Here is a 25,387-nt window from a genome sequence, read left to right as displayed (position 1 = left end):
CCCTAAACAATTTTTTAGGAACAAGACTAATTTCAACTTAAAAATGCCAAGGACGTAGCCAGTGGTATGCTTTTCTAGTGGCTAATATACCACAAGCACATGCATTCTCTTTTGTTTAATTTTTTTCTAGCTTCAACTTCTGTAGTTTTACCCAATGGCCGATACTTTCATTTCTGTTCTGGGACTTCTGTTATGATATTCTGACCTGGAGTAGTTGCTTCTCAATGTTCTTGTTAGTGTGCTTTAGGAAATTTTAGTGCTTTGCTCTCGTGATGAAAGGACTTACTGCTGGACGCCATACATCTAATGTGAACACCTCAGGCTCCTCTTCCTTCATCCTGCTTCTCCCTAGAAAAGCATCCTGAACCCCTGCCCTGCACTTTGATATGCTGCTAATGCTGCTACTTACCTAGACTCTTTAATCATGTGTCCTACAGAAAAAGCGGGAAAATTCTGCTGGTTTCCAAGGACACTGCAAAGCTTTGATTGAGAAAAAACATGATTGATTCCCTTCCTGCTCTTACACTTTCTTTCATTGAAGAACGTCTGCAGGGTCATGGAAGCCGTACTCTAAGGACACTCTTATTCCCTTTCATAGGTATAGAAAAAAGTAATACACTCATTAGTTCGTGGATGTTTATGGAAGACTAGACAATATGTGCTAGGAGAAGCATATATACACTCAGGCGTATTCTTTCCTCAGACTGTCTTCTGTGAAGACAGAAAACAACTGGCTGAGCCTTCAGCTGCTCAGTTTTTCTATTTTTGGTAAGAAGCATCAAGACAGAAATAATACATCCACGAGAAAACACTTACAGTACACATTTGGGAATTCATTTTTTGAGAGCAGAGAAATTAACTTAATGGCCAGACATGAACTGCAGGATTGATTGTACTGAAATCTGATAGATGTTACAGCCAGCCGGCTCATGCATAAATCATCCCCAAGTATAGTCACCCTGGAAATTGCCTTACAAAAAGCAGGGGTAGTGGAATTGAATTCAGTGGCAAATTATTGAAGCATCAGCAGTGATCCATGGGGCATCTGTTTGCTTTTGAAGATTGTTATGCATGTGAGTGTATGTGAATGAATGTGTAGAGAGGACATGTATTCCCTGAAAATCCATAATGCAGATATTCCAGAACACGTTCATGGTTGGTATCGGGACCTGCTCCATTTGCAATGAAGCATTTTAACGTGGTTGATTTCACACACACATTTTCTCATGTGCAGAGCAGTGTTTTTATGGCAGTTTAATACCCACAGAGTGTAAAATTTCTCAAGAGGCTGATTTCTAAAGTGCCTTTTCTTGTAGCTTCTCACTATGTCGTCCTTCCCTCGGTGATATTTGAAATCATATCTTCAGAACATAATGATTCCTCATTGTGCAGTTTAATTTATCTGGCTACATCTATTTCCACAATGTACAATCAGAAAAGGGTAGCCTTGATTCCTTTTTGCTGCACAATGAATAGATATGTCAGTGCTGGCAACCTGAATCTTGCAACATTTGTAACCTATTCATTATAAAACATAATTCCAACATTACATGAGAAAATTCCTGTTTCATCATGCAATGGCCTTTATTCACAGATAATATTATAATACATATTTGCTTTATTTCAGATAAGGAGTAAGTGACTTACTGCTGCTTTCAGAAACGAATTCGGGACTTTCCTTTATTCCTTCAGCAACCTCTCTTCAAATTCTGTCTTAGGAATATCCAGAGACTCCATTATCAAGCTTTTCTTTGTGTACTACAAACACTCTTTAGGAACACAGCCACAAACTATGTTTCTGAAATGGGTATTTTGTTAACTGCCCCAAAGAGGCAATTCAGGGGCAATTTGAAATGGCAGAAATGTTCTCTTGGGTCTGAAGATGTGAAAGGCTCAGGTCTGTTGCAGCCTGTTGCACAGATTCCTTCCATAATAACTGGCAGGGCTGTAACAATACTTCTGCAGCACTGGGCTATCTTAAGGTAGCACAGGCATTCTGTTAAATTTGCATATCTTTTTTAGGAATTCTAGATTTTCATAGACTCATAGATTGGAAGGGACCTCTGAAGGTTATCTGATACAGTTCCCCCTCATTAGGGGATTAGGACAAGTTTCTCATGGCCTTGTTCAGTTGAGGGTTGAATATCTCCAAGATTGGAGATTTCACAACCTCTCTGAACCCAAATGCAAAGATCATTTTCTCAGGGATCTTTTCTGCCTTGTATCTAACAGGGATTTTTCTTCCTGCAACTTGTGTCATTGCCTCTTTTCCTTCCACTTACACATTGGAGAAGAGTTTGGCTATGTCTTCTCTATAAACAGCCATTAGGTGGTTGAAGACAATGATGAGATCCTCTTTCAGCCTTTTCCTCTTAAGTTCGAATGAACCCAGCTCTCTCAGCCTCTCCTCTGTCATGCCATGTGCCTCTAATCATCTTGGTGGCCCTTCGCTAGACTGGTTCTGGTAGGTCAACATGTCTCCTACTGGTGAGCCTGAACCCGGGAACACCACTCCAGATGTGGTCCTAGAAGTGCAGAACCCTTTACTTTAAAACATGAATGTTTTTTTAATGTGGGCCAGTTACCAAATATTGGCAGTATTTGTGTAAAGAATCTTATCAAGAGCTAAGTTCTAACAGTTTCCTAACAAATCTGCTTTTCTTTTGCTAACTAGACAAAAGTATCAGAAAAAAACCTGATACATACTTCATTATCCCGATCCTTCTCCAGGAAGTGACGGGCAACGTGACTGGGTAAAATATTCCGTAGCATATTTTCATTGTGCTCCCTTAACTCCTTCATTTCATTGATTTCTTCTTTTGCTTGAACACGCCAAAGAAAATCCAGCCTTGCTGTGTATTCAAGCTGTAGTTCCAGAAAGAAAAAAAAGACAAAAATAAAACCTGACAAGATAAGAGTAAACATTGTATTGTCATCCTGGCAGGCTGCTCCTGCCATGTAACCGCCTTCAGAGCTGCTGAAGATCTTTGACACTGAAAGAATTTTATTTCCTTGCCAGAAACACAGATTATTTCTTTGCCTTCTGTATGGTGACTGTCTCAGAGGAATCTTGGTAAAATAATATTTGTCATATTACTGCTACGGTCAGTGGCTAAAAAATGTCACAAAATTATTTTCCTTTTAAACACCTTTTTATTAGTTACGTAATGGAGCCAGACAGGAGATAAGGTATTGGAAGATATTGGTATTGGTATGAAATAAATATGTTCCCCTTTTCATATGTGTTTTCAAATTAAATGGGTTTCATGAGAAAATAGCACAAGGGTCATTCTAAACACTTTTCAGAGACAGGTAGTTTACTTCTCAAGGATGAGTGTCTTTCAACAAAACTATATATAACAGCCCAACACACTCCCAAAGAGGACTTTCAAATCTGTGGCACCAAAATGAGGTATTCCTACTGTTGGGACATGCAGTTATTTGAAACTTAAGTCTTTTAAAAGATAGTGAAAGACATGTTTTTTGATACCCCCTCGAATACTCTGTCCCTGATGTATTGTGGATCCAGTCTGCAGACACAATTTAGTATGTGCACAGTGGCAGTGCCTGATACCCTCAGCTACAAACCAAAGTTAAATGGTTTTCAGCGCTGTGTGTGTACAGAACAGAAGGAAGATTCCTGCACAGCACAGCTTATATATGCATATATATATGTATTTTGTATTTGTTTTTATATATATATATATAAATATGCATATTCATATACATAAACGGCAACTGTCTGCTAGCTGAAGCGGGGAACATGTCGAAACATCATGTTGTTTGCGTGAGAGGCACATCTGCCAGATGGACAAGACCAACACTGCCAGAACTTTTGGGTGCATTACACTGATGGAGAGTTTTAATCAGTTTTTAAGGCAGGTGATACTGTAGCTTGCATAAGGGGTGACTTATTAAGCTACAGCCTTATTGAAAATTATGGAAATCCACCTGTGTGCAGTAAAGTGAAAAAGAAAATATATTTGTGAGGCTTGAGATGTTCTCATCAGAGATAATAATCAAACACCCAGCAGAGAAACGTATTATACCAGCAAATAAATGCATTTTAAAATTGGGAGAGGCATCAAATGGTTTGCCAAAAGGTGCTGGAATTAAGGAAGTGGTTGGGATATAATTCATGTACCAAGCTGAAATAAAAGGCAAGCCTGCAGTGGGTGGGAGTGACTAAAAGGGGGTTCAGACATTGTTTAGTGACTCATCTTGTCCACATTTTTCGTCACCAGCAGTGACCAATGGCAAACTGTTCAGAAAAAAATGCAAAGCACCTTGCAAGGGGCCTTATAGGTTGAGTGTACTCCAGAGAGCTTTCTCTCCTAACAGCTAAAAGTCACCCTGGCTTGATATAAACTTCCAAAGCTTGTATGCATTTTAGCAGTGATTTACTTGCCCTCTGGATGCTATTGCTACCTTTATAAACAATTAGTCTCTTTTCTAGTCCTAATATTTTGATCTTCCACTTCTTGTGGAAGATCTTCTTGTGACTATAAATTCCCTAAATTAACTGCACAAAAATAACCTGTTAGGAAAAAGTATTTTAAAATAATTTTGTCCAAGATTTTTCAGTTTCCTTCCCCCTTCCTTTTGTGCTAGAAGACAGAGCCCATACCAGATCATAACTGACTTTTATCTCTACCAGCTGACTGTGAAGGCAACTTTGACTATAATTTTGCAAGGAGTTCTAAAGGTATTAGCTTGGAGCAGGTGCTGCTAGTGGATTCTGAGTTCTTTGATGCTTCAGACATTTAATGTCACTAAAATAAGAGCTTTGCAAAAAACTGTAGTACATTTTTTTCACAGCTGATCTTTAATGCTGCTGTACAGGAAAATTTCACATCTCTAAACCTAGCTCAGAATAGCAGCAGCTAATCTTTACATTTTAGATAACATTATTCTGGTTATTTATCATGAAATATTCTTGCATCATCAGTGGACAACTGAGATGACACTGTCGGTTCAGAGATAAAAGGCATACTACATATGAGGTTTGAAAATAGAATATTTTAAGACAATGCTTTGTTAAGTTCTGATATTTGTTAAAACTAACATAATTATAAGGTTGAGTTTTGGGTTTATTTTTTGATTGTGTAAAGAAATGTTCCTGGGCACAGTAGTGCCAATAAAAATGACTGCAGCATAGATCTTGAAATGTCCAGGTTTTCTCGACCTAATATGTAGCTCTACAAAACACCCCTAATTCCAATAGTGAGTGAAGAAAATAGAGAAGATGTATTACACAGAAAGCCTAACGCTACCTATGTCCTCTAAATGCTGTACAACCCAACCTCTCTGCAGACAATTGCCACATACAAGGAAAGCACAAGGTAAGGATCAGTGTTTGAGGGGCAGAATATTCTTTCTTAGAGAATGAGAAAAGAGGATTTACATCCCAAAGGGACACTTTCAACCACTGAAAAAAGTCTAACTCCAGATAAAACAAGCAAATATCCTTTCTTCACTATGCTAAAATCTGAATATAGAAAGGATAATGAAGAGACCTGAAGCATAATACCAGAATTAGGTATTACTCTTCCTCTCCTTTTCTCTTTCAATTGGAACAATCTCCTCTTTGTATTTCCTCATTCCTCCCCTTTTTCCCGAGCATGAAGAAGATTCAGGGTGTTGTGTTTGTTGCAGATAAATTGCTGTGTAGGGATATCAGTCCTTCTTCCTTTCCCACAAGTCTCTGTAGAGCTAAGCTACAGCCCTGACATCCAGAGGTTATTAGGTACATAGTTGTCTGTGCCTGCCCTGTCAAAATTCAATAACACTCATCCAGTGTAGGCAAGATCTACACTCGGATCTACAGTCTAAAAGAAACCAGAGAAGATTTTGCCTTCTGTTTTATACGACCTCTTTTTACGTCTAATTGGGGTGGAGGGAGAGGAAGGACTGAGTCTGCTGTGGGCAGTTTTATTCCCTCTTTGCAATTGTTAAAACCTTCCCTTTTAAAGCCATGGCAGAAGGTTTCACTCAAGGTTAATAGGATATTTATATTGTGTGTTTTCACTAGAGATGTATTTCTAGTAAAGAAGACTGTATGTGGTATTGTATTTTGAAAAGGTTTTAAGGGATAGTTTATGTTCGTACAAAATGTTCTATTTAACTCATTAAAAAGATAAAGCAGTAAATGAACACATTTTAGAACAGAATAAGTCTAGGCTCGAAATGATCCACAACACTTCTGTCATGTGCTTTTTCTCAAGTTTAGTTTGCAGAAACTGCTGTAAAATATGTATTACTCGTGTTAAAAAGATGTGCTTCTAGATGAAATTAAATTTCTAATAGGGAATTAGTTTATTTAGCCTGATGTCATGTAACAGTAACACAACTACTTTTAATTATGGGTTTAGCACCAGAGACCCTCAAGATTTATTGGCTGAAGTACAGGTAAGATTTTAAGAAAGTTCTGAGTTTGATTTTGAACACACTTTTTCTTGAATCTAACTTAAAATTCTGGGTGCAAAAGTGGCGATTAACTTTAAATCACAATGGATAAAGAACGATAGTTAGCTGTTCAGAAATTAAAGGTCCATAAGCTTGATCTTACAAAAGTAATCTTTTTTGTAAATCCACCTAAAATGAGGCAAGTTTTAAGCTATTCTTCTTCAGAATACTTTTGCAGTTTGTGAGAAGCAAAACTGTGCTGGAGGACAACTTCATTGGATTTACTGTGCTCCCTATCAATTCAGACTATTGAAGCGATTTTTTTTTTTAATGTGCTCTGGACAAAATTTTTATATATATTTTTAGTTTGTATTTATACAGAAACCTTTACGTTAACTCTATAATAGGAAATTAAACAATACAAGAAATGTTCCTGGACACTGCCACTGGATATTGTCAAATTGATAGAGTGGTCCTATGAATTGTTTGGGAGAACATGCAGGAGAACATCTCAGGGACCATTTCCAAGGGTAGTTTGAGTGCAGCCACCCTGTTTTATGGAAGAAGGAAGATGAATAGGATGGAAAAATACTTGTTGTGGTTTAACACGGCAGCTAGTCAAACACCACACAGCCGCTTGCTCACTCCCCTGCCCTGCAGTGGGATGGGGGAAAGAATCAAAAAAAAAAGTAAAATTCGTGGATTGAGATAAAGACAGATTGATAGAACAGAAAAGGAAGGGAAAATAATAATAATAATGATGTTGATAGAATATACAAAATGAGTGATGCACAATGCAATTGCTCACCACCCGCCGACCGATGCCCAGCCAGTTCTCGAGCAGTGGTCACTGCTCCCCGGCCAACTCCCCCCAGCTTATATGCTGAGCATGATGTCATATGGTATGGAATACCCCGTTGGTCAGTTTGGGTCAGCTGTCTTGGCTATGGTCCCTCCCAGCTTCTTGTGCATCTGGCACAGCATGGGAAGCTGAAAAGTCCTTGACTATGTGAACACTACTTAGCAATAATGAAAACATCAGTGTGTTATCAACATTCTTCTCATACTAAATCTAAAACACAGCACTGTACCAGCTAATAGGAAGAAAATTAACTCTATCCCAGCCGAAACCAGGACAAGACTGCGTTGTGCTAACAGGCCTCTGGGCTGGAAAATACTCTTAAACATCCCAGATCTGGCTTATGTAGAAGACAGACATTAACACTCAGAATTCTGAAGAGCATTGCTTGGATTCTGCCTGATCCTTGCTCTCCCTAAACCCCTTTAGTGTTTTCTTTCTTAGTACTTACTCTCACTTTAGACCATTCCCAAACGTTAGATATGTATCTTTGCATATGTTAAGAATCATTGGGAATATTATAAGGTTTATCACAAATTTGGGATGTTCAGTTCTTATTTGTTGCATATTTTTCCTAAATGGGCTTTATGTCTTGATAAAGATATGTCAAAGTACATTGTTTTCTGTCAAACTTACGTCTGGGCACAAAGCGCATTTCATCCCTTGCTTCCCCTACTCACTCATTCCTCATTTCCTCAAAAAGAAGAAAAAAAGGAAGAAAATTACTAGAATACTTAGGTCTTGCCTTCTTTTTGCCCTCCTATAGAAGGAATGGAGCCTGTAGGTACCTGCACAACTTATAAAGTTATTGTAATGTTGTAATAAAGTGTATAATATTGTGTTGTTCATCACAGCAACGTTCCTCTCTTATTGCCTTACTCAAATTAGGATCGAGAAATGCTGATGTTAATCAGCCTAATGCTCTTGAAGGGAAAATCTTTAAGCAAGTTGAACATGCAAGACAATGTCTAAAGGCAATGTGGTTGCTGCTTCCTTTAATGCAGCGGTCCCGTTTACCTTTATGTGAACAGGAACTGCCTGAAGTCAGCATTTTTGACGTACAGCAGCCTAGAGGTTGCCAGACAGAAGCGGTGGAGAAAACATCCTGCTTTAGGTGGCTTTTACTCAATGCATTTGTTGTTTTAAATCTTAATTTGTCATACTTCACTCTCCCTGGGCACTGTGTATGGATTCTTGAAATACTCAGTTTCTCAGTTCCTCCTTAAGGATTTCAATCCTACAGCTCTAAATTCTGGTTATGATCTAGGTCCACGTGAAAGAATTCTTGCAAGTGGTCCATGACCCAAAGAAGTTACTGTTGGTGCTTAACCGCAAATTTTCCTCATTTCCTCAAATCTGGTGTTTTTCTGCTATGAACATACTAAGCTTTTTCGTGGGAGTTTTATTATTTACTGTTTGTTATTCCCTTTCTTCATTTTGGTTTTATGCCTACTCAAGTACACTGAGGCAGTCAGATGCCACTGAATTGTACATGTACCTAAGATAAATGAAGTCCCGTTTGTTCCTTCAATTTCTATTAGAGAATGCAATATAACTTGCGTATTGCTGAATATAATATTGCACATGTTCTTTAAGAATGCTAGGCAGTGTCAGATGTGGGCTTTCTTTAATCAGATTCTGCATATGGTTTATTAAATTGTTAAAGGTCATATGCTCAAGTGGATAAAAAGGCAGTTGGTATTTTGAAAGTAATTATTGTCACATCCTGCAATTGCAAGTAATATAGGGAATGGTTAAAGCAAATGTTTGCATTACCTGTTGACCGTGATAAAATACAGCTAAAAGGAACATTGCCATCAGTAGTAAAGATGCCTCCTTTGTACCCAGGAAGTCTGTGCTGGAAAAAAAATCCAAAGTAAAATACAGTTATTGATTTGTCAGTGTTGTAATTGTTCAGATGTTTCATTTCATAATGCACCCTAGTACTTTTTGTTGTTCTTTAAAAAATCCCCTGTATTGGAAAATTTAACTTAGCAATAATTAGTTCAAGAGAACAGGAGTGTAATTAGAGTGCTCACTGTTTGGAGACAAATGTATTAAACAACTAAATTGTAGCCTACAGTAGGTACACAGGTGATGATCTTTCTCTTTCAAATGTGATATGTAAGCTGTGTGTCAGTCGTTCTCTTTTCCCTGGAGCTTGGTAAACAACCACGAACACCACAGCCCCTGCGGAGTACAGGAGGTGGGATCTGGATGGGGAAAGGTTGAGCCTGGAGCTGGGAAAGGGAAACTTCCAGACTGTAAAAGTAAAAGCCCAGTGAATGGGCCTGGAGATAAAAGATGGATCCCAAGGCAGGTGTTGGAAGTTAAACGGCCCCATATATTGAGAAAGGTTCAGAGAAGATGACAGGTGAGTTAAGGAAGGAGGTGTGGATCAAAGGGGAATCAAAAAAAAATGGCAAACAGTACTTAGGACTGGTTTTACTGAGCCACAAGGAGGACCACAGAGAAGAAATGTCTGCCTATGACAGGGGAAGTAAAGGAAACTTTTGCAGACAATAGGGAAGCAAAGAAGATGAGCCAAGAAGATACTGACTGTAGGAAATCTGCTGTATGAAATTGCTGAGATGCTGTGTGTGGAGCATGAAGAAAGTGTGACAAAATAAGGTGAAAGGAATCCAGAGCAGTTAAAGGGGGTTTCACATATGAGGAGAAATTACAGTTATGTGGAAAGATGACAAAACTGAAGAAAGTGAGTATCATCTCTGCAATGTCAGGGGGGTTTAAAAAGGCGTGTTTCCCAGGGGAAAAGACATAGATGAAGAGGTTGGGGAACTGGTAGGGCCAATCTTATAGTAAAACAAAAGGGAGAAAGAACTAAATTTGGAGGTGAATTGAACATGGATACTTGGCAATTATTTTGTTGTAGGGAGATGAGGAAAGATGAGGAAATGGTTAAGAGGTGCTTAAAGGTTGAAGTTGTGAAAAAAGTTAATAGAGGAGTAAACAAAGAGCGGAAGTTGGAAGAAACTTTGGGAAACTCTTCTGTCTACCCTGAGGTCTAAGAATAAAGCAAAGTCCAGACCCTGAATCCGTTTTCCATAGTAATTTTGAAAAAAAAAATCAGGTAATATTTGTCAGAGGAGGTCTCCTATGACAGAGGAATTAGAGAGAAAAGAGCAGACCTTGATGGAGACTAAACCAAAAGGAAACTTTCTTGTGAGAGAGCTAACTGAACTGACTTTGTGGGCCTAACGAAGAATTTATTGCAAGGAAACGTACCACTATGGGATGAGTCATCAGTACAGAACAAAAGGCAGGGTACATCTTTGTCATCTGCAAATATTTTGGAATTCAAATGTTTCCCGTTTTGAAGTTGTCTGAAATGCAACCTCCCGAAGATTTCATTCCAGAAGGACCCCTTCTACACTGGCTAAGGGCAACAGCCTCAAGGGTCTTAGTTATGAACTCATCTGTTATTGCATATTGTGGTAATGTAGCTATAGCCACAAATACATGAGCTAGTGAGTTTTGTAGGGAGTTGCAAAACCTTTTATGCAACTAATTGATATAGCTAAGAAAACATAGAAGTTTCTGGGCACACAGCCTTGGACCTCATGCTCCCTGATGTCAGAGCTGAAGTTCAGGTCCTTGTCCTGAGCGTTGTGCATCTCAGCTGAGTTCTCTATGTCCTGGGCTGTTGGCTACTCTAGAGGATATTCCTGGCTTTTTCTTACTCTTCCGTGATGAAAGTCACTAAAGACTTTCATTGACACAAGGAATAGAAACTACCCTGAATTCTCTAAGATTTTCACATAAGGGAGAATCTTTCTTGAATAGTGACAAGAATTAAAGGCAATGATCATGATTTCTACTTCTAGTTACTTAACCAAAGTATTGCTTACTGTCATTTGTCATATTTGCTGGGCTCTGCCGTGAATATGCTATATGTCATATCATTAGTCTGTAGGAACATAACTAGCATTAGAAAAAGGAATTGCATCCTAAATCTTTAGTACCTTGCTACCCATAAGAAGCTAGCAAGGAAAGATATGCATGCAGAGCCTTACTATGTGTAAAGATGTGGCTGTTGTGAGAACGAATCGTACTGCAAATCTATGCTTTTCTGTCATTCTGAGGATCTTAATCTGGCACGCACTTACAAGCACAAGCAACCGCAATACTAAATTGGTCAAGTATCAAAGATTGAATAAGTGTTTTTCTGAATTAGCTAAATCACTGCTGCTCTAAATTCAGTTATTGCAACACTTAGTGCACCTCTGACTCTGCAAATTACTGAGGCTCTTCTGTTCTCCTCTTCAACTCCTCTTGCTGGTAAGGAAGCCTGGGGGGACGAGTCTGTCCTTCAAATGCACTCCTACAAAATGGGATCATTCTTGTATTCCTTGTATCTTTCACAACTACATGTTATAGTTTGAATTTTATTCAGTTAAAACCCTGCCCCTAAAAATCAATTGTTCACTCCTGTTTTCTTAAATTGAGGTGAGAGTTTCAATCATTATCTCTGGAGTTTTCAAGAATAGAAGTAACCAATGTATATGCACTTGTAATGCATATTTTTAGCAACATGGATAGACTATAGGACTCATAAAAGACAAAGCCTGCTCAATATTTAAATGTCTTCGTGAAATGAACATTTTAATAAAAAGGCCTGAGAAAGAATCACATTGTAAATTTTTTTGGATTAGTCATTGCCTCTTGCAACCATTACTCCATACTTAACTATGGTGCAATCCTATATGTGTATACTCTGGCAAGTTATTACCTTATTAAAAAGCAGTTCCTAGAGGGGGCTGTGAACACTTACTCTCCATTGTGGTTAAAGTTGTCGTATTGCAGAAAAAGGGAAGCATAAATGGTCTCAGTCAGCAGAGAATAGATCGCAATCATGATGAGAAGTACTGCCAGCTTCAGGACAGAGTTGAGACGAAGAAAGACTGCACAAGTCACCATTGCCAGCACACCAGTGAAGACAAAATACTGAATAGAAAACAGTAGTAGTTACTTTCGGTAATCCGTGACCACATACTAACTCCATAAATATCTACACAGACGATCAGGTGATCAGAAGTATAAAAACATTGCTCTGGATTTCAGTGCTCAGCTAAGTCTTCTTAGGGTGCAGGGTACTTTGAAAATAAGGATTTTGCTAAAATAGAACGTGAAATTACAAATTCCCCATTTTGCACGCCACCTCCATGTTAGCAGAAATCCTCCTCTGAGCCTTTATGCCCTTTCATTGTATTAGAAGGGAAAGGGCATCCTGTATAGTGAAAAGAGGAAAGGGAGAGATGTAGTAGTTTGCTAATGGAAAGTCAACTGAGAGAAATTAATTTATATTCCTTTGGATTCTGAACTTCCACAAGACCCACATTAATCAGGATGGGAGAATCATATTCCTGCTTTTATCCTTTTCCCGTGCTACTTGAAGAGAGGATAAAGCCACAGGTTTTGTTGGGGGTTTATTTTTATTTTTTTAATTTTTAATATTACAGGTCTAGCTTAGTTACATTACTCTCTTAAAATGTGATGCCCGGAAGTTTTATTCATATCTCATTTTCTAATCTCTTCATTGTCTCATTTTTCTGAATGATTAGTCATCTGTCAAATGCAATCCATGCAGCTGATACTGGATATAGAGAGACAATCACGGCTATGAGCTATTCAGATTTAAAATAGCAATGTCAACACCCACAGTACAAATGTAGTTTAAATTAACTTCTATCATACAGCTTTAGGAGAGATAGCATTTGTTTTTCTGAGTACAGTTTTCTTTATACAGTTCCTCTGTAGGAAAGCTGCATCCCCACAATTTCCGGCATGCTGCTGGCAGTATCATGACAGCGCCATATGACTTTCTAACCAACATTCTTCTTTTACCTACACATGATCAACCCATTGATTTTGTTGCTTGCTTGCTCATCATAGAGAGGATTTTTTTTTTGCTCCAAATGTAAATTTAAAATAACTACAGCAGAATGACTGCTGGTTTTGCTATGTAAGAAGTATTCGTCTCCATTAGCTTCATATGAATTAAGTAGTGTGTTTTATTGCACTAGGTTTATTGAATCATTGCTGGATATGTTTCCAGCATAAAGGTTCTGTATGAAGCTCAAAGGTTGAAACTTGGTTGTAATGCCCCATTAGGCCATAAGATTAATTTCTTCTATAACCCGCCTCTGCTTTTTCTATCAGCATATGGATAGATGCTAAGGTTTAGCTTCACAGTGTTGTTGAGGCACCTGGCTCCACCACCAGTACACAGGTCATTGATTCCAGGGAGTGGTTGCCATGTAACCCTTGAGGATCTGTGCCTCAGATTCAAAAGTACCCTCAGAAATACCTCAGGATAGGAACAGATATCCGTAAAAGATGCAGATGAATTGAAGGTCTGGTTCTTCAGGGTGACTGGTTTGTCAAAATCACACCATAGCTGTGAAGAAAGAAAACAAAATCAGGGCTATATTGTGCACTGGTGACTAAGTGCTTGTGCGGCTGGCTGGCTGGGTTCAGGGGTGGAACTGGCTGACCTGCTGCTCTCCATGCCAGCTCCCTAACTGGCACTAAGGACTAAATGGACAGTAAGAAGACATACTGTGGAGGTGAAATGGAAAGGGGGGAGCTATTCACACTATAGACATTCAGCATCTGAGTAGCCTTCCTATGCTCTCTTGTTGCCAAAGGTGAAAGATGAGCTTCTGCAGGAGTTTCAGAGGACTGATGTTGGACTTTTAAGAATTACCCTCTCAAATTGTTTATATTTTGTTATAAACTGTAGAGAAAATTATTAAATTGGGAGCATAAAATCAGACTGCATTGTGCACTTGTTTGCAAGCAGATTTTTTTCTGCTATGTTGCTATGGACAGTGTTATCCTTCTAGATGTGGGACAAACTCCCACGGCCTCATGCAGAATTGCCTTGTGCCAAAACATAATGTGGTCCCAGAACTGCAACTGTGATACCTAGAATGGAAGGGAATGAAAATTCATTCATGATACAATGGTTTTGAGAATGTAATACTGTCTTTTGCTGTTATGAACTGCACTCATTTAATGGTATTTCAAACCAAGTGTATTAACTATAAACAAAACAGCAGTGTTGAGTTGCAAGACATCATGGTCTTAGAACACAGGAAAAAAATCATTAATGGTTTCGTATTTTGACAGTCAAAGCAGATGGAGTCTCCTGTTACATATATTAATCCAATCTGGATGTTTATACTAGGTCATTTCATCAACCTGGTATGTACAAGCTAGTTCCCCTGTCTTTCTTTCCAACAGAGTTAGAGAGTTTGTTTAATGAGGCCCAATTTCTTATAATTAAATTCTAATGAATTTTGAACTTGGAACTCTCTCGTTTGTTCTTTCAGCAATTCAGTCACCTCTGCAATGCAGCAACATTATCTGGGTTGTCTGTGCAATCCTCCGTGACAACAGATAGTTAATGGTACCTTCTGAAAACATATGAGGTGTACAGCATCTCTCTGCAGGGCAGAGTGCCGTGAAAACCACTCTGGGTGTCTTTTTAAAAGACCTTCAGGATCAGAAACTTTATTCTGATTTTATAACAATAAGAATGCACTTGATGTAAAGAACCCCAAGACTCATTTGCTCCCCTGCTGAAACCAAAGCTTTTTGGCTCTTGTTAGAAAGCATCTGGGTCTTAGTCCCCTCCGACTGGGTGCATTTGAACACAGTGGAAGTATACAGCTGCAAGGCTGAGCTGCGTTACCTGTTCTTAAATGCAGGCAGGTCCCTCCTGAGCAAATTATTATTATGGCAGAATTTTGACATATGAAATAATGCGGTTATATGAATGTTGTGATTTCTTGTAGAGGTCAGGACTCAGTGACTCACGTCATTGCCATTCTAAATATATGACAATAACTATAACTGTTTACTGCTTTATAGAAACCCACTGGTATGACAGTAAAAAGAATTATATTTCTTTTGACTGTTTTTGGATTAGCCATCCCACAAGATTTCAGTGGACATAATCTTAAAAAATAATCCCCAACAAGTCAGGGAAAAATCATCATATCCATAGCAAATTGGGTATGGATAGCCCGTTAGAGATCATCTTGTTTCAAGACCACGATTAATTCTACCAAAATCTTTCCTGACAGGTATTTGTCAAACATGATTTAAAAAACTCTAAATTCTACAACACTGCTTAGTGATCTGTACTATAACGTACCACCGTCCTTATCTTCAGGAAGTTTTCAGCCCTATTGAACTTCCTGTCATTTACTGTATTTGTGTGTTCTCTGTAAGGATAGAAATCAGTGGCTACATTCTTCTTTCTCCGACTAACCTCTCCTATCAGTGACTGCATGGTATCACTAAATAACCCAGACAGATGCCGAGTCCTCGCATATTGGCAACCTGAATTCAGTCATGGAAGAATGACAGCAATAGAATGTAATAAAATCTCATAGCTGTTAGCAAAAGATGAGGCAAACCCTTGAAGTATCAGACTTCAGCATACTTACTCCAATGATATAATAATCATAATTATTATTAATTATTACAGGATAATTATTGTTGCTGTTGTGTTGTTATAGTTGCTATTGTTATTACTGTCACTAAATGTTTTACTGGTCTCATTTAGAAGGAAATAAGTATTTAAAAAGTATAAAATTCTGATGAAAAAGCACTGCTACATCCACAGCCAAAAGGTGTTCTATGAGAGGAGAGAGTTATGAAAATGTTACTTTTAATCTATCAGTGAGATATTTACCACCTTCTTGGCTCAGGCTTCAACGCCTGCCACGTTGTCTGACATGGTAATGTGCCTAATTTATGCAAAGCTGTCTCATATTTCTGAAGGCATCCAGATAACCAGGGCTCTATTGTATTTGCATACAAGACCCCACTCTTTTACCCTGTGACATTGTATAGAGCTAGGCCCACGGTATTCAATTACCAATATTTTTACCTAACCACAGCTGCTAAGCAAAGCTTGGTACCTGTCTTTCATCACAGATATACAGATAAACTTTGCTCTAGATTTGTCACACTTTGGAGTCTTGGTGGAGATGTACAAATTAGGAGTCAAATGAGACTAAACTCCCTGTGGGGGCAGCGGAGAGAGAAAAATCTCTTTCTTGGGTCCGGTATGATCAAAAGAAATCTTTGGGGATGCCTGTTTTTCTGCACTGACTGTAACGAAAGCTGAGAGTGATTATGCCCATAGTTTGGTGCTTCAGCTAAGGTGAATCCGGGCCAAAGGGGTTTGTCAAACCACTAAAGGAGCAATAAGAATTTATGCTTTTTATCTTCTTTTTACATGCTGTGGTTACTGGCTCAGCTTGACCTGCTCTGTCCTTTCTTTGAAGGTATTTTCTGGGTTCGTTGACACTTTTAATTTTTTTGGTAATCTAATTAATGAGAGAACCATGAGATGAGGAATTTGATATCTATAAACATTACTTGGATTGACAGTCTTTTAGAAAGTATATCATCATGTCAAAATTACAACTGGTCCTCAAAGGGTAGATATATTGAACAGAAAGTAGCAAAAGGGTTTTAAAAATAGATTATACTTATGAGGAAGAAATAATTAGATATTTCAGAAATATATAGTTTAAGCAACAGACTGAATTTCCTGAAGCTGTGGTACTTCGCCTTTTATATTTAAAACACAGCTGGCTTATAAACACATTAGTTAGCAAGTCCTGTAGCAAGCTTAATAATTCATAAATCATCTTTTCCTGTGTAATATTCCCTGGTTCCCTATAAGCTTACAATATTGATGATGGCTCCAAGAAAATTAATCAGAATGGATGCAAATATAATGACATTCCTGGCCAAGTAGGTCTCATTAATCCAGCAGCAAGTTTTCCGGAGCATTAAGGGTAAACATTTGTAATCCTCTGCCGTAGTGATTAGCACAAGAGCAGAGTGCAGCATAATCAGAATAGAAAACTGAATGACCATTGGTATCACCCTGGGAAGAAAAAAAAAGAGAACCCAGCATTAAACCTCAACACAATACCACTGCTAATAAAAATAAATGTGTAAACAGTTAAGACTAGGAAAAACCATTTGTCATAAATCTGAGACAATTAGTCTAGAAAAAACCCAGAGAAAGCAAAGATTTGTTCATGTTCCATAGGTCTGTCATCGCTTCACATGGTTTGTTGCTGTTGAAGAAACAAGCCAGGGAAACCATTGCCAGTGCCTCTATCTGTCTATATAGAGTCTGAGCGGCAGGAATGTCTTTTCTTTCAGGACTCAGTTGTTCCTTAAGTTTCTTTCAGAGCAAATCTATTCAGCCTGTAGGATCCTGACGCCACTGGTGTATAAGCTGGTTCCCACTCTAGTAGGCTAGTTTGGGGGCAGTTTAGTAGAGTGTTATTTTGTATACAGCACAACACAGGTGTCTTAAATTCACACTATACTGAGGGTCATAGACTCTAAAGTGAGTACAATAATGTGGCCTGTTTTCTTGAGTAAGTCAGGATATAATAATTACAGAAATGCAAGATTGCCCCCATTTTAATTAATAGTAGATCAACTGCAGCTAAGAATCTCATTGATTTCTAAAAAAGCAAGAGAACTGATCTACTGTTTTCATGGAAGTCCTTTAAGATGTAAAGCAGATGAAAAGGTGTTTTATGATCCAAACATGTTTAAATAAAACATATAATTTGGCATACACTATAAACTTTGTTCTTGCAAAGGTGATCCTTAATCAAGTATTGTTAAGTGCATACACAGAATAGACAGTTCAATTCCTTTGAATAAACCATTAAAAAACATAAGTTTTTCTGGTCCAACTTCCATTATATTTTTCTAAATTTATTCCTTTTTCTTGCTTAAATCTGGGACCTGAAGTCAATCAAGTAACTGACGTGGTTGGGAAATGCGGTAAATTGTTTTACTGCACTGAGAAGAAAGCACTCAGCACTTCACAAGTCAAGTTTTTTTGTCCCCATTTGTGCCAGTCATTGTCTTTCTGTGTCTTTTTTCCCAAAGATCAAACCCATGCAAAATAAAAGGAACTCCACTGCTCCTGCAAACCTCTCCTCTCTTCATTTGGCTTTCCCTTGCCTTTTTGCTATAAGGAGAATGGTTAAACTCGAGGCTTTGAATTAAGTAATTACAATTTCTAGTAATCTAGTTGTATACATGCCAGCACACTATAGTGATTTAATTATAATGTCCACAGAAAAAAATCTTTGAAAGTGGACTATCAGGGTGCTCCAAGGAGGCTTCTGCACTTCCAGGTGGCTGAATGGAGGTAAGCTGTACTCTGCTCATTAAGCCTTCTGTAAAGGTAGGTTTTGTCTTATTGAAAACATGAAGTTTCAGATTTTGCTACACGTCTTCTCTCCTCTACCTATTCCTCTTCTCTTTTGGTAGGGTGCAACGCTATTTGTATACTTGTGCCCTACAGCAAGACAAATTTAAGGGTGTAAGGTGGAAATAGAAGTGAAAACATCAACATAGCTTTTCTTTCCTCATTTTTCAGTAGGTCAGCCAGATCTACTCCCTGAATGTGAATGGACTATATCTCAACCTACCTGAAATTCTTCTCAATTTCAGGCTATTCAAATTTAGCTTTAGAAGAGCAAATTCTAAACCCATACAGATGTGAATTCAGATCTGTGGTTTGAGCCTATTAACTAAAGCTTTTGCTCCAGAAAGTTTCACCATAAGCTAATAGGTATGTAGCCAACGAGAAGAGGAAACCACACTGAGATAATGGCAGGAGAGGATACATGGACATAGCAGGACAAGCCTGAGAATCAGTCTGTGTCAGAACTGGTATTTCTTAACTCTGGCCACGTTTGCAGCTGATGGATAGAGTCCAAAATATTTGCACCAAGGAGACACCAAATATGCACTGGGTAGTTTATGTGAAAACTGTGAGTACATCTTCCTCACAGTACTGACGTTTGTAGAAAACACCTTCAGAAAACAGGATAAATGAAAGTGTTTATGTTCAAAAGGAAATACATTTTTTTGGAAAAAAGTAGGCGTACATTTGGGAAATGTTGGTCATGTTGAGGGAAAAGATATAAATAACATATGAGGTACAGGTGTCAAATTGAAAAAGATTTAAGTGCCGAACTGTACCCCTGTATGCTTCAGCCTGCTTAATTTTAAATATTATCTTTTACAAAAATGTTTTGATTTTTAATGTCCTAATTCAGCTGTGACAATAGAGTTTCATATACATTAAATCTCATGGTGTTTTGAAGAAAATATTTGCATAAACATTATTCCTTTCTGATCATCCAAACAAACTTGCTGGGACAATGACTGCTTTAAAGTATCAGGACAGAATAACATGCAATTTACTTCAAACTTTTTGCCTATCACCTACTAGAATTAATCAAGCTAGCACAGAAGTATGATCAAGGTATAAGATTGTGAAAACAGCATGCAAGACTCAGAATAATTTACAGTAATGCAGCTATGCTTTATATGTACAGCTCCTACTCTCAGAACCTCAAAATTAATGAGACTTGCAGTGTAGGATTCCAGAAAACACAATGGGTTAAACAGATAACAAACAGAAGATGAGGCTGCGGTTAACAGAGTTTTTCTTTTGGAACTTGTCTGAACTGCTATAAGTAAGACATATATGCATAAGATGATACTTTTTCATAGTACCAAATTATATTACAAAACATTTTGAAATAAGATGTGAAAAATATCAAAATGGAAGTTCTGTTCCCTAATGAACTGAAATAAGATGGATTACACATTAACTTCCCTTGAGACCTTCCATGTGGTAATATTAGCTTTGATATTGTCCTGTTGATGTACCATTGGTATGAAATGTTATCTTACACTTGGGTCAGCATTTCACTCCACAAGCTTTGTCAGAGTTCTGTGTGTGAGTTGAATACAGGACACAGTGGAGCTTCCCGAAAAAAGTCTCATCCTCTCCAGCAAGCTCACCCAGAAATAAAGCTTGCTTTTGAAAGAGGGAACAATGTAGCCAAAACAAACTGTAGTAAAAACAAACTGTATTATGAAGGGAAGAAACAAAGATTGGAGCAGGAGCCACAGATTTCATCCTGTGCGACTAAAAGTTTTGTGGGAAGAGTCTCAGGACTTGCTGAAAGTCCCAAGACTACCAAGTAGAGACACAACGCAACGATGTCTTGAGACCAGCTTCTGTCTGTGAAAATACACCGAAAGCCAAGACATAGGTAGTCAATAAAGCCAGGGAAAAGCTGGACAATATGTTCATGGAGAACTAGTGAAGGGAGTCAAAAGGACTTATCAAGAGAGCTGTGTAGTTTAGGACACAATTCCTCTCACTGCACAGCAATCTCTTAGATTTATTCAGATAGAAGGCACCTTGAGATCCACTGATTGACCTGTTCTCCAGTGGCTATACTTTGAACCCGGGTTACAGATAGTTATGTGAGATTAATTCCTTCAGTTTCCCACACCACAGCAGCATTCTAAAATAGCCTTCTTGCTTTCCAAAACCAAATGACTGAGATCCTCTTTGGAAATGATAGTTTCTACCTATATCTCAGATATATATAGACAGTCGATATATGCAAATGTAGCCTACCGATTCTGCAGACCTAGCCTGACCCAGCTCTAAATGAAACCAAATTAAGGCTTTCAAAAAGATTAGGGTCAAGCCTCCAGAGGTCAGACCTGAGGACACTAAACATGAGTTCTTATTTTGGACTGCCAAACTCTACATGTAAGACCCAGTGCTATTGAATTAAGGTAATATAAAGGGAGCACCTAGGGACCTAAGTCTGGGATATCAATCCAAAATGCAGCATAACCTGCTTAGGTGCCTGAGAAACCATGGCCTTGTATTTGTTCATAACAAATATATAGGCAAGAAATTTTCTTCCACTGTAGCTGTTCAGTTGAACATTAATGTGTTTGTCTCTTGTCTAAGCCCACTTGAGATAAAACCAAAACTGAAGTCTGCACACCTATGACCTCCTAGACGATCAATCCGGTATCTGTGCTAGGATTTTGTTGGCAGCATGCTGATAGGATCAAGTACAGGAGAAGACACAGCCAAGGTTAGAGAAATAGGAACAAACAGCTATAATACTCTTCTGTCCATGAACTTCTCCCAGAACTAGGACACCTAGGTTGGATCCCCTCTTCATTCAAGAAGAGATTCAAGACCAAATGCTTTTCTTTCTAGGGGTTCCTTTACTGTCAAGATCAAGTGAAGTTTGAAATGGAGCTTTTGCCTTCCCTCTTCCTCATGTACAGCTGCAAATCAAGAGTTGAGCCAGAAGGAAAAATTATGTAAAACAGAAGATGCAGATGTTTAAATGAACAACAGTTTGAAATCTGTTTTTCTCCCCTCACAAGAATAACCCACTGAAAAATTGACACAACTAAGAGTAGTTCAGCAGTTTACTCTAGTATGATCTATTGCCTATGTGAGCATATAGAAAGTTCATTGCAGGAAATAAATCAAACTCCCAGGCCTCTCAGGTGGAGAAGATGAATCACTGGAAGGCTGGCAATGTAACTTAATGGCTTCATAGAGGATAATTACAGCAGAAATATGGCATTAATTTATGTCATTTAGAGTAATTTCCTCAACTCAATATTTCAAAGAATGAAAACTATTGCAAAGATTTTTAAATTCAGTGATGTGCCTGCCCTGTCAGGAAAAAGTATGAATGGATCAAATATTTATCCTGCGGGAGACACATATAAACTGAGATAAAATTCTGAAACTCCCATATAAAGTAGATGCAGTAATAAAAAGATGATTCCCTTCTTTAACACACAGACTAAGGCAACCTATCTGGGAAAGTCCCTGAAGATCCTTAGTAAGATATGTTTTATGATGATTTAAATAATGTTTTCTTTCACTGTGTTTCCAGAAATCCCCAAAAGACTCAGCTCAGAAAAATATTCAAACATGTACTTAAGCAAATACAAAATTCCATCCCTGTTCAACAGAGCTCTGAAACATTCATTGACAGACACTTAAATGTGTTGTTAGGAAATGGGTAGGTTACCATGAGGAGTGTGAGTTATAGTTTGTTAGTTCCATGGAAATTATGTCCATGGTCCTCCACTGTGGTAGTTTACTTCTCTGATACCTACTGGAGGTATAACAGATGAGCATGCAGTTATCTCCAAGACTCTCTGAATCCAAAACCTGCCTAACTTTGTGAAAGCTTGTTTATGTGCTCACACCTTGGATTATTTTTTGAACTGGAACTTAAGAAATTTGAACTTCCAGATTATTTCCTCATTCAATATATTTAAGCATATTGAAACCTTCTTACTCAAAACCCCTCTTTCTGTTATTTTAGGGTTGCTCAGCTGTTGACCACTACTCATTTGACAGGCCTGGTTTTTTAAAACTGAAATACATTTTTTGAAGCAGAGTGTCAGAACTTGAAAATCAAAGACCAAAATTTGCCTTCATAAATCTTGACAGCGATCTTCAGTTCCTGAAAGAACATAAGAACTGCCATAAAGCACCCATGTGGCTCCAAATCTTCTCTCTCAAAAGGGATAGTGGTAAATATTCTTTTCCTAAATATCTTCCCAGGTTCCAGCAATCAACCTTTAAGGGCATTCTTGAGGCCAAGGTTCCATAATTTTGTTTAAAAACCTCTGCTGATCTTATATTGTAGGAATTTATCTAATCTTTATTTGAAGCTATTTATTCTTTAACATTCAGTGACAAAAAGTCCACAAAAAGTGCAGGGAAAAACAGAAGACTACTGTGCAAGATGGGAAACCAGAAAGTGAGATAACTGCAGGCAATGTGGTTATGTGACTCCTTCTCCCCTAATTCCGATGGCACTAGACACCCTCACAAGAATTAACAGAGATGAATCTGTGCAGATAGAAAAAATGTCATGGTTTTTTTGCTAGTATAACAGTGATTGATATAGCAGCAGAAATCTTTTTGGAAAACAGGTTCCATTAATAAGATCCATAAATCTTCATGTACATACTGAGAAAAAAATAAAAATAACGGCTACCAGAAGTGAAAAATTTTAAATGTGTTTTGGGAGAAGGGCTTCAGAAAAGCAAACAAACTTACTAGTCTTAGAGCAATAGAGCTCATAAAGAACAGCAGGAAGTTAGATACTATGGGCATGTTCCCAGCTGAGAACAACTACAAAATACATGGCTGGGCAATCACCAACCGTATGAAATTTAACAAGAGCAAGTGCTGGATTCTCCACCTGGGATGCAGTAATCCTGGTTATATGTACATATTGAGGGATGAGAGGCTGGAAAGCAGCCCCACGGAAAGACATCTGGGGGTTTGGCTTGATGGCAAGTTGATTATGAGTCAACAGCGTGCCCTGGCAGCCAAAAGGGCTGACCATGTCCTGGAGTACATCAAGCACAGCATAGCTAGCTGGTCGAGGGAGGTGATTGTCCCACTCTACGCTGCACTGGTGTGGCCCCATCTCGACTACTGTGTGCAGTTTTAGGTGCCTCAATATAAGAAGGACATCAAACTATTAGAGTGTGTCCAAAGGAGGGCGACCAAGATAGTGAAAGGCCTCAAGGGCAAGACTTACAAGGAGTGGCTGAGGTCACCTGGCTTGTTCAGCTTGGAGAAGAGAAGGCTGAGGGTGACCTCATCGCAGTCTACAACTTCCTCAAGGGGGGCAGCGGAGGGGGAGGTGCTGGTGACCAGCGATAGGACACAAGGAAATGGAATGAAGCTGCATCAGGGGAAGTTCAGATTGGACATTAGGAAAAGGTTCTTCACTAAGAGGGTGGTCAGTCACTGGAACAGGCTCCCCAGGGAAGCAGTCACTGCACCAAGCGTGTCAGAATTTAAGAAACATTTGGATGACGCTCTTAGTCATATGGTTTAGTGTTAGGTAATCCTGCGAGGAGCAGGGAGTTATACTCAACGATCCTCATGGGTCCCTTCCAACTTAAGATATTCTATGATTCTATGATTCTACATGGGACGCCACTGCTGCAGAGTGCATCTTATCACCATTTTGGTATTCTTAGACATAAACATGGTGAACCAGGTCTTCCAAAAATGGTCCAAGAAATATTGCTGCATTACTGTAACACAATAAAGATCCTATTTCTTATGCAAGTACTGTATTTTCAAGGTTATTCTACAGGCAGCCATAAGTTAAGGTTCATCTGAATGTTAGAAACCACCTGAGAATTATGTTCATCTGGGCATTTCCACTTTAGCACTTGCTCTGCCAAAGACCAGATGGGACCAGGGACATGTTTTAGCAGCAGTCATGTTCTGTTGGCTCTGCTATGATGCTAGAATACTGACCATAGTCCTTGTATACACCTTATGTTATTATTAAATAGTAGACAAAAATACCAGTTGATGGGTTTGACTGTGTGAAACATGTGGACACAGATCACAGCTATGTCACGTTTTCGTCACCTTGATAAGAAGTTGTTTCTTGGTCAGCCCCAGATAAAAGCAGAAGTAGGAAAAGATCTACCAGATCACCTGCTTGCTTCTTCATAATGGCACAAGATTGCTTTCCCCGGCTGGGTAATACATATCATTACCAACAAAGCAGAACAGTACAATTTTCTTAGGTAACATGTAAGAAACAAAACCAAAACAGTCACTGATTCTGAAGGTGATTACCAGTCATTTAGCAAAGAGGCACTGTTATAAGCCTGGATAAAGTTTTACTTCAGCACTAGAAGCAGCAGGCCATACCGTGTCAAACTTTTGTAACCCAAGGTTCCCACTTATCTCAGTGGGGGTTCTGCTTAAAAACATAACAACATAATGTCAGTAGATGTTGCTGTCTCACCTGAAAACATGTAGCTGCAGATAACGTGATGACAAAAATAGATAACAATGGGAAAAAAGTGCAAAAATATTTCAAACATTTTGGAGGACAAGCAGATTTTATTGGCTCATTCCATGTCAGTCTTAGAAATGTTATCCCACTGTTTCCCCAAGAGCACCTTCAGTTATATAGCAATATCTTTCTGTATTTACCTGGAAGAAGGAAGTAAGCTTTGGATAGCAGTGATAAATACAAGAACAATAAATGCGCACACCAAGTTTGATTTGAATACTTCGTCCCGCATTTGAGAATACTAGAATAAAAAAAAAAAGAAGAAGAAATTAGCTGTTAACCCATGCAGTGGATTCATAAAGATTGATGCATATAGGAGGCTTTGTGGAAATTAGCA

At 38.5% G+C, this 25,387-nt stretch overlaps 1 protein-coding gene across 1 annotated transcript in view; it reads right to left on the bottom strand.

The window, feature by feature from the left end:
* Window positions 1-25,387, bottom strand: part of ADCY8 (adenylate cyclase 8) — a 132,060-nt gene that overhangs the window by 13,252 nt on the left and 93,421 nt on the right. The window contains 6 exon segments of the mRNA XM_075141155.1: window positions 2,707-2,865; window positions 9,041-9,122; window positions 12,051-12,229; window positions 13,593-13,682; window positions 16,997-17,198; window positions 25,191-25,291. Of these exon segments, the coding sequence (XP_074997256.1) occupies window positions 2,707-2,865; window positions 9,041-9,122; window positions 12,051-12,229; window positions 13,593-13,682; window positions 16,997-17,198; window positions 25,191-25,291 (813 nt within the window).

The sequence above is a fragment of the Calonectris borealis genome, chromosome 2, assembly GCF_964195595.1.
Source record: "Calonectris borealis chromosome 2, bCalBor7.hap1.2, whole genome shotgun sequence".
Taxonomy (NCBI): domain Eukaryota; kingdom Metazoa; phylum Chordata; class Aves; order Procellariiformes; family Procellariidae; genus Calonectris; species Calonectris borealis.
This window is presented reverse-complemented; position numbering and strand designations above follow the sequence as displayed.